This window comes from Mchenga conophoros, linkage group LG2 (assembly GCF_057382185.1).
Source record: "Mchenga conophoros isolate Kocher_MC1m ecotype Shallow Benthic linkage group LG2, M_conophoros_male_GT1.1, whole genome shotgun sequence".
NCBI lineage: Eukaryota > Metazoa > Chordata > Actinopteri > Cichliformes > Cichlidae > Mchenga > Mchenga conophoros.
The window spans coordinates 27,878,373-27,891,446 of NC_140527.1; the positions used below are offsets into that span (position 1 = coordinate 27,878,373).

The 13,074-nt window shown below is 41.5% G+C and overlaps 1 protein-coding gene across 5 annotated transcripts in view; it reads right to left on the reverse strand.

The window, feature by feature from the left end:
- Positions 1 to 6,641: 6,641 nt before the first annotated feature.
- frmpd3 (FERM and PDZ domain containing 3) overlaps positions 6,642 to 13,074 on the reverse strand; it is a 99,471-nt gene continuing 93,038 nt past the window's right edge. For 4 of the 5 annotated variants that reach the window (XM_085291784.1, XM_085291776.1, XM_085291767.1 and 1 more), the window contains 3 exons: positions 12,807 to 12,942; positions 11,210 to 12,103; positions 6,642 to 10,690 (listed from right to left, as the gene is read on the reverse strand). In XM_085291784.1, the coding sequence (XP_085147910.1) occupies positions 7,890 to 10,690; positions 11,210 to 12,103; positions 12,807 to 12,942 (3,831 nt within the window). In that variant the 3' untranslated portion in view covers positions 6,642 to 7,889. The remainder of the gene's footprint in view (positions 10,691 to 11,209; positions 12,104 to 12,806; positions 12,943 to 13,074) is intronic. The other variant, XM_085291802.1, reaches the window with a different exon arrangement.

Here is a 13,074-nt window from a genome sequence, read left to right on the forward strand (position 1 = left end):
TGAATCCAGTTTCGGTACTGTAGTAATATTTTTTCTGACTGATTGAAAGTCTGCACAGGTGGAATTAACAATGGCTCAGTCCATTAAGCGTCCAAGTAAATAGCGTTTGAGAAAATCAGAACCTCACACAAAGGGGACTGTAGTCATGCGCTTTATCTGCTGTGAACAGTTTTATTGTGAGTACAAAACTGTGTTTTTATGTCGGGCTTGACTGGTGTGTGAAGTCATTGTTGTTTCAGAAAGGAGGCTCATCAAACTCTTAGTTTCAGTCTAATTTAGTCTAGCAGGTCGCGGCAGATGGCTGTCCCCTGTGAGCCTGGTTCTGTCATAGGTTTCTTCCTGTTAAATGGGAGTTTCTCATTCACACTATCACCAAGTGCTTTTATTAGGGTCAACTTATTGTTGGGTTCTTCTCTGTATCATTGTGGGGTGTTTATCTTACAATGTAAAGTGCCTTGAGTTTACTGTTGCTTTACTCACTTTAAACTATATGAATTTTTGTTTTAAAATCTTAAAGTTATTTCAGCCTCATGTTCACTTAAATAATATTAAAGATAGTTTGACACATATGTCTGTGAAGGTTCTCAGTCATCCAGGTCATCGTAGTCAAAGGAGCTTGCAAAGAAAAGCGTCTGGACTTCTTTAAGTTGCTTGAAGACGTTTCACCTCTCATCCAAGAAGCTTCTTCAGTTCTAAGGTCAAATGGTGGAGAGTCCCAGATATAAACCTAGTGGGAGTGACCCCCCACAGAGGGACAAAAGGACCCCCTGATGATCCTCTAATCGCCTGAGCCAAGGTGTGAAACTGGGTGTGGGTCCCAATCAGCCAGAGTTTCGGGTGTGTTCATTGTGAAACCTGGCCCCACCTTATCATGCGAATTCCTGAGATCAGATGGCCCAGGATGTGAGTGGGCGTTATGGCGTCTGGGAAGGGATCTCAAAACTGGATTATAGATGGCAGAGAGTTGGTGTCGTAAACCCCCGCCTCTGTTCAAAGATGGTCGCTCACAGTGGACATAGATGGCTTCTTTCACTCCTCTTTCAAACCATCTGTCCTCTCTGTCCAAAATGTGAACATTGGCATCCTCGAAAGAGTGTCCTTTATCCTTAAGATGCAGATGGACTGCTGAGTCTTGTCCTGTGGAGGTGGCTCTTCTGTGTTGTGCCATGCGCTTGTGAAGTGGCTGTTTGGTCTCTCCAATGTAGAGGTCTGAGCATTCCTTGCTGCACTGTACAGCATACACCACATTGTTAAGTTTGTGTTTTGGCGTTTTGTCTTTCGGGTGAACCAGTTTTTGTCTGAGCGTGTTGCTGGGTCTGAAATGCACCGGGATGTCATGCTTGGAGAAAACTCTCCTGAGTTTCTCTGATACACCGGCTACATAGGGGATGACAATGTTGTTGCGTCTGTCCTTCTTATCCTCCCTCGCTGGTGTCTGGTCTTCTTTTCTGTGCCTCTTTGCTGACTTTGCTGACTTGGAGAGACCAAACAGCCACTTCACAAGCGCATGGCACAACACAGAAGAGCCACCTCCACAGGACAAGACTCAGCAGTCCATCTGCATCTTAAGGACAAAGGACACTCTTTCGAGGATGCCAGTGTTCACATTTTGGACATAGAGGACAGATGGTTTGAAAGAGGAGTGAAAGAAGCCATCTATGTCCACTGTGAGCGACCATCTTTGAACAGAGGCGGGGGTTTACGACACCAATCCAGTTTTGAGATCCCTTCCCAGACGCCTTAACGCCCACTCACATCCTGGGCCATCTGATCTCAGGAATTCGCATGATAAGGTGGGGCCAGGTTTCACAATGAACACACCTGAAACTCTGGCTGATTGGGACCCACACCCAGTTTCACACCTTGGCTCAGGCGATTAGAGGATCATCAAGGGGTTCCTTTGTCCCTCTGAAGGGGGATACTCCCACTAGGTTTATATCTGGGACTCTCTACCATTTGACCTTAGAACTGAAGAAGCTTCTCGGATGAGAGGTGAAACGTCTTCAAGCAACTTAAAGAAGTCCAGACACTTTTCTTTGCAAAATAGTTTGACACACATTTCTCCATCAGTGTGACCGCTTAGAACAAAACAAATAATTCTATCAACGATCGGTATATTTATGTGTTTAGATTTAACAGCCATATAAATGTAATTGCTATATATGTGGCTTAAGATGACTTAGAAAAAACAGATTTTCAACACACTAAATAAATTTTACCCATGGCTTGATTAGATCACTGGAGTCTAATACCATACTGTAATTTTATTTAAACAGAGTAACAGAAGGCAAACCTATCAGAGAAACTGTCTAACAGCTGCCTTATTGTCCACAGAGACACAGTATTAGAAAGATGTAGAATATATATGTTATTCTGAGCTGAAAATAAACCCACGGTGTCCACTGATGACCATCCATGTCCTTTCATCAATGCCTGATTATAAAAGTGCTCATCTCAAACATAATAAGACACAATAACAAACTGCTATTTCATGTTTTCAGACACATGAGTCTGTACATATGTTCTGTTATGTGCTTTACACTGACCGTATAAATAAGGAAATGAAACTCTGGATTTTGTAAAGCTGTGTTTTCATGGAACCAGATGAATAAATGCGTACTCTGTGAATAGCATGCAAAGCAAATCAAGCACTCCCCAAATCAGTGTTCGCCCACGTGCCTGCATGTGTGCTGAAGTTTCCTGGACAAGTCTGGCAGAAAGTAAAAGGCTTGTTCTTCAAAGTGGATCATCATCAACTCTGATTTAATGCAAGTGACGATAACCAAGAAGAGTGCCTCAAAACACACCACAAACTGCAGTATGCTGAATGCATGAAGACCAAGAACAACAAGGCAATGGTCGCTAATGAAAATTGTCCAACATTACCCTGATGTCCATGAAAGTGAAACTGTACACCACGTGAACTTATCGTTCCAGCTTGCAAACATACTACAATCACCCACACAATCACATTTCATCTGGCCAAAGGTATGTGTCCACTAAACATGCTGGGTAACAGAAGCTTCAGGAAAATGGCTGACACTCTGGATAAATGATATGTTATCTACTCATGCATTTATTTTTCCAAAGGGGCAATACTTGTGCTGCACAAAAAATGTTGGAGGGGAAGAGTGGAGCGATCTCAGTAATGGAGAGGATTAAACACCTAATTTGGCTGCAAATATCTTTTAACAGGAACGTAGCACAATGTAAAGGTGGAAGTAGTGTCTCTTGATTTAATATTGCATTAGCTTTTTGGTACAATTCATCTCAGGGGTAACAAACTACACCTCTTTCCTGGAACTCTGCTCTGTTACTTCCACTGAAAGTTATTGTTGCTGTTGTTTTTATCTTTAACTATTGACACTTTTGTAACTTCCACAATCTTACTGCAGTGTTTTGGCTAATCTGGTTGTGGCCTGATGTGATTTGGAATATTTAACATTAAGCACAGCACACGAAAATATATGCAATATCATAGCCATGTCAGTAGTTGGTATTGTGCCAAGTCAGTGCCGTTTGCACTGCTAAGTCAACATCAGTTTTTAGCAAAAGGCAGTAAGACAGCAGCAAGAACCTTTCCTGGTAGTCTTTCACATGACTTACTCGTTCAAAGTCATTTTAATGGACAGCCTGGCATTAGCTCGACTTTAGTGCGTGCAATGTCATTGTCAAATTCTCTGAAGAAGTTTATATAATATGCTTTATTGCTCTTAAAACATGGGTTAACTTGTACACAGACAGAAGACCACACTGACGACAAGATCATTGACAGTAAATAAAGACAGGAATGAATAGGTGCACATAAAGAAACAATGGATCAATCAGGGTGAGCTCTTCGTATGAATGAAGCACAGACTACTCCACAAAGTTTAAGCAAAGCAACTGGAACAATGACAACCACAAAGAATGTTTATTATAATGTGGAAATATGCTGATGAGGGAACATTGTCTGCTATTTTTGATTATAAAAATAAACATGTCCCATGCTTTATAATCATAATATAGTCTTTAAAATATATGTTTTGCTATTAGTCACTATGTTACATTACTACTATAAATAATTACCATACAGATATGTATTACTTTGTCCTATTTACAAAATAGCATAGTGTTGGATAAATCTGAATACAAGTGATGCTTTAAAAGTGTTTCTTTCTTCTTTTTTTAATGAATCATCTTATTATGTACATTTTCACTGTAAAATTATACATCTCCATACTGAATATCATTTTCAAAACATTAATATGTTGCCATCATACCATTTCAGTTTTGCCTCTTTTTTCTACTTTAGAAGTGGAAAATGATCTATACAAATAGTATCTTTACCTTCAATGGTCAAAGTGTCTGCCCCTGAAAGTGTAATACGTAAAGGGAAACATGCAGTACAGTGAAGAAGAAAACACTGCTTATGGTTATGGAAATGACACATCAACAGGAAAAAAACTTTTAGAAGAAAGTGCTCAATAAAACCAAGACACCAGTGCCAATGGCCTTCATACTGAAGGTGAAACTCTCATACAAAATGCATATCACAGTATAGGTGTAATAAGTGCCACATTTGCTGTTACTGATGATTATTTATGTTATGAGGATAATGTAGAACCACTCAGAGGTATATTTCTGTAATCAAAGATTTAATCTATTTTAAAAAAGAATTGAATAAAAGAGATTATGTTTAAAGAAACACTTTGATATAATTTAAGTTTGTTTTTTTTAGGTGTGCTTAAATTAAATGTAAATGCTAAAATATTGAACATTTGCAAGTTAGCTTTATGCAGCATGTTTACCGCTTGACATTCAGCATCCTTACAAGCAGTGTTGTCACAGATGTTTTCATAATTTACATTTATGTAAAAAAAGAGCACACCCTCTTTCAGTTCTAAGATTTACTTATTAGTACATGATAAAAACAATCATCGGGTCCTTACCAGGTGATAAAATTAAGTAAATAAAACTCGGTGGTACTAAACCAAAAAAATTTAAGTTCAGTGTCGAGTTCCTGGGGGAATAAGTTAGCACTAGCACAAAACTTAAGGTAAATAGTTAACAACTCTTAATTTCGCAATGTATTTTGCCTTGCCAACAAACATGTTAATGTTTTGGCCTCGGTATCTTCATAAGGGTACTTGACACATGAAATATTAAAGTTTCTTTATTTATTCAAAAAATTAAAAAAAATTAAGCCAAATGCAGAAGCATCATGTGAAAAATTATGTACACCCTTCCTGCTTCTTTAGAAACCACAAATGTAAGCAGCAGCTATGGGCTGCTAATTAGATGTACTTGGTAAACTGATCATCTCTTAAGCAAGTGTGAGCACCTCTGTAAAAGCAGATGTTCTGACAGTGCTCATCTGCAAGATTCAGGTTTGTGATCAAAGGAATCAGCATCAATTTTACAGAAGCAATTAGTGCTACCCATCACTCTGGGAAAGGTTAAACGGCCATTTCCAAAGAATTTGAAGGCTATCATTCAACTATTCAAAAGTGGAAATCATTCAAGAAAGTTGCCAATCTGCCAAGTACTGGACATCCCAACAAATTCCCAGGTCACACTGTGCAATGCTCAGAGAAACTGCAAAAAAACCCAAGAGCTACATCTCAGTTTTTACTGGGCTCAGTTAGCATGTTAAATTTTAAACTTTATGACAGTTCAATTATAAAAAAATTAAACAAGTAAGTCTTGTTTGAAAGGTTACCAGGAGACTCTTCTCCCTAAAAAAACATGACAGCATTTGAACAGACCACAAGACCTCAGAAGTCTGTCTCTCCATAATTCACAGTGGTGAAAGCCCAAAACAACATATCAGCATAAACAGGACAGGTTTTGAAGCCACAGGAACTGGGAGTCATTGAGTCAACCATGAACTCATTTATCAAAATATTCTAGAGTCACATGTAAGGCCATCTGTCTGATGGCTAAATTGAGCTGTGCAACATGACACTGATCTCAAATACAGCAGCAAATCTACAGAATGTTTGAAAATGAAAAGAATCAAGGTGTTGCAATGGCCCAGTCAAAGTCCAAACCTCAATCGGATTCAAATGCAGTGCTGTGCATAAACAAATGTAAACTCCACTTTAAATAAGCAACTTTGCAAAGAAGTGTGGGCCAAAATTTCTCCACAACAATGGGATTGATGAATAAGTCAAAACAGAAAAAAATCACTTCAAGTTATTCCTGTTAAAAGTGGTTCTGCAAGCTACTGATTCACAGGGTGTCACTGGGTTTTTTTCAGACACTGCTTCTACAGTTTGGCTTAGTTTTTGTAAAAAGAAATTTAAAAAAATAAAATAATGACATGGTGCACCGGATCATGTGTTGTTATTCATCTGAGATTGTTTGCAGTTTATTTTAAGACCTTTTGTGGACCAGATGATTTCTTAAATCATGCAAACCATTAGATTTAAAACTGACTGATCAATCTTATTTTTATTCAAAACAGTAAGTTGCATTTCCTGTGTATTTTTGTTATTTAGCCCAATTGCCTCTGATAATTGGTAAACGGTTTCACAGCACTTTCTTTTAATAGCACATCCACTACACACGTTAGGCTGGCATAAATTCTAAAGGCTCTTGCTGTAATTTCCAGGAATAACAAGAGGATGAGACACAAAGAAGATTTCAGACAGGAAATGATGTGTTAGTTTTATTAAAATACATAGAAAACTACTTTATGTGTTCTTAAATATTTGCTAGATTGCACAATGTGTAACAGCACATAGAAAGCAAATTTGTTTATATTGTTTCTGAAAACTTAAATAAAAACAGGGGAATCTTTTAAAATTGATCAGCATTCACTTTTAGGTGATGAATTGTGAAAAAAAAAATAGCGGCATTAACTCTCTTGGAAACAGCGAATCAAACATTAAAAGATACAGTTCAACTTCAGAACTAGTTTCAGAGGTTGTGCAAAGTCCTAAGGATAAGCCTACTCACTTGCAGGTGGGTGTGTATAAACTATTGTTAACAATTGGTGAGGTGCAAGTGAGCTATGGATTAGTGGTGGCATAAAATACAGTCTGTGTTACTAAGTACATTGTGGGTATGCCTTCTCTGCAGCAGAATGAGGTAACAACACTCATTACTGTACCGTGAATAAGATTGTGACTTGAATCTATGCTACATTTTCTGCCCTGAGCAGGTCTGTTTCATACCTGCACCTTTATAGTGAGAGAAAGGGCATGTGTTTATCAGTATAGTTAAATATTTATACTTGTCTTTGAGTGCTTTTCATTTTCCAACACTGGCACTTACATTTTGACTCTTGTATCAGTATTTCACACTGTCAACATAGCTAGCAGAGACCAGTTTGCATTACAACAGAAAATTCAATAAACACAAACACCATCTAACACCATCTAACCAACCAGCCAACCCTTTGGACTACGTACTTTACAGAAGTTGCTATACTTGACGAGACTTCTGAAATATTTTTGTCCAAAGCATACATTTATTTCTGATGTGTTATAATTTTAATAGTTCTCTTGTTTCAATACATTTCAAATATATTCTTCACCTTTTTTCTTCACAAAACTTTATATTATTTGCTAGGTAGACACAACTCAAATATACATTACATATAAAATATTATACTATAATCATTTATGTATATTGTGAATATTGATATGAGGTGATTAGCCCTGTATCATCCAGTCTGTGTAGGGTTCATATCCCATTGTGCATTAGTTTGGTGTATCTTTCTACTTCATAATAAGATCCACGAGGCTACCTCAGGGCCTGTAAACATGTGATGGAACAGTTGCATTGCAATTTTTACTGAAGATGATTCATTGCACATCTCGTAAAAAATGTAAATAATAAATAAATAAACAATGAATTTGGATAGAGTTGCCACCCACATTCGGGACTGTTCTGATTTCATCTTACTGCAAAGGCAAAGTTTTGATGGGTCGAGTGAGGGAGCTCATGTTATTGGCGTTGGAGGAAACTTGGGGGCTCACTGTTTTTGTCGGTAAGCTGCTTGAGTGCCCCATTGACTCTTCTGCTGCACGCAACAGCAAAGTGTAATTGATGGCAACTTCCTCAACTTTTCTCAACAGCTGCAGCCTTTGGGCTTCTGAACGAACCCCTCTGACCAGTTTGATGAAAGTCTGAGTTAGTTCACACAACACTTGAAAGCTAGCCGTGACAACAGCAAGCATGCGTGTTGGACTTTTTTCAACACTCGCCACTCTCCGACAAGATGCTCTGAATTCTTTGAAGCGCACAGCCAGCTCCTGTTTGTACTCTGTAATCCGTGAAGGTTGAAGGCGAGCCTCACCCTCAGCTTGTGGGGTGTTAGCACAGTGACGCAGGATAGCCAACAACTCATTAGCATCCAATTGAGCATTTAGAAAACCATCGGGCAAGCTAAACGTTTTCCCTTGTAAAGCCTGCACCCGAGCTAGGCTCCCCTCCAGTGTACCGCAGGCTCTCAGGTCAATCTCCTGCATCTGAGGTTCCTCCTCTTCCACCTCCTCTTCGTCCCCGCTGCAGTCCTCGGCATTAAGAACCTGGAGGGTTTTGCTTACGACAGGAAAGGTATGTGAGTCCAGCTCCATGCCTGGAAGGACCTGAAGGGGTATTGAGTATGAAAGTTCATCTTTCTCGCTGCTTTCGTCTGCAGCCTCACACTTCCGGTAGCAAAAACAGAATGAGCAGCATTTGTCTTTGTCATCACTGTCTTCGCTAGGTATGGTCAGCAACACCTCTCCAGTCCCTTCTTTGTTTTCACGCAGTAGTTCCTCTCCCTGAATGAAAAACACACCCTTTTTCCCTTTCCCCTCCTGGTGGGACTGAGTGTGGACTGGCTCTACTGGGGTGGGGAGCCTCAGCCCTGTGGCTCTCACTCTCTCCATCTCCTTCTCGAGACTTTTGGCTTTGGGTTTTACCTCAGCATACACAGGTGTGCTAGTGCTGTTGTCCAGTTCTCCAATGCTGTATCGCCTCTGAAGCTTCTTATATTGTGGCGCTCCCATGCAATCTGTTTGAGAAGTACAGGTGGGCAAGCAGGAGCCATGTTCTCCTCTTGGCTCTCTTGACTCAAGACTTGTAGATCGTATTCGTGTGGTTTTGATCTCCAAAGTCTGAGGTCTCCTCGTAGCACCTTGGGTTTGAGGGGCTTTGGAGACTGCAGGAGGGGTCTTCGAGACAGTTCTCTCTCTACCTCTGTTTTGAGTCTCCGTTGTAGAGCCAACCGGTGTGTCAGGTAGTCGCATCCCCCTACACATTCGCTTGCAGTCACAACTGCGTCGCTGCTCCCTGGAGATCCCTGGTGCCTTAAGGACTGGACTGGAACGGAGCTGGCAGGAACAAGGAGTTCCTGAAGGTACGGGTGAGGAACCTTGGGGCATAAATTCTCCCTGCGATGACTTTGGTTTCAGCAGCTCCTCTAAAAACTCTAGCTCATACTGGCGAACTTTCTGCAGCTGAGCCCTGCGCTCATCTGTTTCTCTTCGCATTCTCGCTGGAAATGTGGCTGAAAGAAGATTTCTAAAGCTCAGGAAGGGAGCACTGCGCTGGGACTTCCCCTTACCACTGCTCTGTTTCTTCAAATCTCTGGCAGGGAGAGTGGAGACTTTATCTACAGAGTGACTAGGGGTTGTTGGATCATCTAAAATAGGTAAGGATTTCACTGGGCATTTCTGCGACTCAGGTTGTGATTTGTCCAGGGCACCCTCAGTTTTGCTTTCAGCTGTTTCTTTTCTCTCCGCTTTTGGAGGCAAACGAGGGGAGTACTTGGTTTGTATTTGTGGGCTGGGTTTTGCCAAATTAGGTTCTGGTCCTATTTTCGCCGCATTTTCTTTGTTGTTAGCCAGCTGGAGACCTTTGGCTCGAAGGCGCTCATCATCTGTGGGAGATGAGGATTGAAACACGACTATTTTCTGAACCTGTGGGTCTTTTAGTCTCAGTTGAGATGTAGACTCCTGTTGTACTGGACAAGTACAGAAAAGGTCATCAACTGGCAGAAGTTCTGTAGAGGCTGAAGGCTTCATGGTCTCACTAGAGGCAGTCTCGGCATCTTGGCACATGTTAGAGGGGGAAATCTTGGCAGTGGCAGTTCTATCCACAGACAAGAGACTAGGTAAGGCTTTGTTTGCAGGGTCTGTATTGAGAGGTACTGCTGTCTTCCCCTTTATACCATCAGAGATATTTTCTCTCACTGTCTCCCCAGAAGAATTTACTAACTTTTGATCTTTGCTGACTTGCTCTGTGTGTGAAGCACCAGAAGCCTTAAGTTCCACAGGTGGTTTAGACGGGGGCTCTGGGGTGTTTGCTTTGGTGGGTGCTTTTAATTCCCCTTTCGATTCAATCTGAGTAGTTTCATGATTGCCCGCCTGTTCTGTCAGAACACTGAGAACCGCAGAGTCCTGGCTTGGGCTGACTTTAAAGGGAACAGTCTTGCTCAGGATTACTTGCTTGGGTGGACAGCCAGCACGGATCTGACCCACGGAGAAGGCCCCAGTCCCTATGGTCTTTGCAGTGCAGCCAGGGATTGCCAGGGGAAAGTCACGGCGGCAGAGGATCCGATCCTTGTTGATATGGTGAGCCAGCAGGTAGGCCTGGTTCTGGTTCTGTTTCATAGCCGACACCATCTCAGAAACGTCTGTCAATTCAGAAGAGTTGGTCTCATGGCCTGAGTCCAGTGATGACTCAGGTGTAATAGCAGCTAAGACAATCAGGCCTGAAGAGGAGAGCAACACAGTATAATGTTAGAATAACACACGAAATTAAAAAAAGAGAACATTTTCATAGTGTTCTGTGGAAACTGATATTTCCAGCTGACTGATAAAATTGTGATAATGAAACTGAAAATCAGTCGGGATCAAATCTCTTCAGATAATTTTATGCATCAATGGGTTTTCCACACAAGACACAAGAGTACTGTGGGTTGCGTGTGCACAGCTCTATGAGTGTAAGTGCCTCTATTTTAGGCAGATATAAAAATTTGGTTGGCTTGTTTTTTTAAGCACACGACTTAAATAGGCAGCTACTGATTCCTTATTCATGCAAAATCTGCTATTTTTTAGATGACTGACAACATTATTTTAAGCTTAATTAAAATATCTTTCTAGTTGGATATTAATGAACTAAAATGATGTATTGCAAATGTATGGTAATACTGTTTACTGGCAGTACATAATCCATGGCCTGTTTTGTACATGTGTATTTTGAGAACAGTGGCATGACTGAGGTTGTTGACCTGCAGTCTGTGTTGGCTGTTGAGGGTGATGGGGGTAATCCTCAGAGGCAGCCAAAGCTTCAAGTGCCTGTAAGGTGGACACCAGAGCGTCATCAAGCTCCTGGGCATGATCTCGGACCGTTCTTGTGGCCACATTATCAATAAGTGTCACAGGCACATCTTCCTTTGCCTGGGACAGCTTTCCAGAGGCGACCGCGGTGCTGGCACTGGTACGAGCCTTCCTCCCTCTCTTTGGGTCATCCTCATCAGAACTGTTGTCCCTGAAGCCAGGTGGTGGGGCAGCAATGGCAGGTGGTGGTGGTTGCAGCTTCTCTCCACCGCCAACTGCCTCTTCCTCGTCCTCTTCTTCATTCCCAGGTGGTGGTGGTAGAGCTGTCAGGTCAACAGCTCCTCCATCTCGGGAGGCACAAGTACTGGAGCAGTGTTTCCCAGAGCTTCCACTGCTGTTCATTGCAGGTGAGAGACCCTCTGCCCTAAGCCTGGCTTTGCAGGAGTCACAGAAGTATCGTGACGTTTTCTGGGATTGACCCATTGTTTGTGCTCGGATTCTAAATCCAGCATTCTCCACTGCTGGGTTTTCTAAAACTCCGGCTATTTCCTCTGTACTTTGCTGGGTGGGATCTGACTTTGTGCGGGGCCGTCCGGGTGGCTCCTGTGAAATAAAGTTCTCATTGATGTCGAGTTCTGCTTCGGCATGCGTTTGGAGATCCTGAAATTGTTGTTGTTCTCGAAGGTGGACATGACACAGGCCTAGATGCTGAGGTTCTGCGGGAACCACGGCCCTTGAAGACCCTGACTCCCTGTGCGAGCTTTCCCTCTCGTCTCCTCGTCGCCCTCCACTTGGCAAGCTGGCTGCCCCAGAGCGTGGGTGTGCATGGTAGGAACTTCTGTAATCTGAGGATAGAATTGTCAGAGGAGTGGAGAGTTTGAGGAGTTAAAAACTAATGGGGACAGAGAAGATCCAGATGGAAAAGCAGGCGGCAGCTGGTGGTCACATGGGGATTATTTATTTCAAAAATGAAAATTGAACGTTGAAGTTTGTTTGAAGTTAGAAGGTTAGATTCAGTGGGATGTGATGATAGAATGGTACTGTTCTTCTTTGATGTAGACTAAAGGTTGATACAGCAGATGGAAGCAGATCTGTTCATGTCTGGACAGCAAATGTTTATGATTACAGCAAAAATACATTTCAGTTAATCAGTTTCAGTTGATATTTTGTGTAAAAGTGAAATATGGACTACTTTTTTTCCAAATGAGTCAAGATGGAGATGGGAAGAGAGACAGCAGAGGGCGCCATGGGATGGGATTTCCAGGATACTCTGGATAATCAGGTAATGATTTCAAGCAGTGTCCATCAATGTCCATGAAGACTGAACATAATGAAGACTGCCAATTTCCCGACATGCAGTGTCTAATACGAAACCGGAAGAAAGACACTTATACGACTCTGAATGTGTGATGTTGTTCAACTTAAACTATTAAGGAAACAATGTTGTATTCTGTAGTTTTAAATTAAATCTTTACTTGGGCGTGGGCATGTAGTTCAGCATCAACATGGCATTTTGCAAATGAACAACAGAGGTTAAAAATGACATACCTGCCTTGGTCAGCTGCGACTGACCCGGGGTTCTAAAGTAGATTGTACGTTTAGGATCTACAAAAAGCTTGAAGTAACCAGAGATGAGGCACGCAAAGTTACTGGCATCAGGCCATTCCATGAGGAGAACCAGTGGCTGTAAGGGAATGTCACGAAAGAGAATTAGGAGACTTAATAGGGGACAAGCATAGACCTTATCAAATTTAACTGTTGACCAGTGTATACTAAACAATTGTAGTATTTCCAAAGTTAAGTTTTAAACTATTGT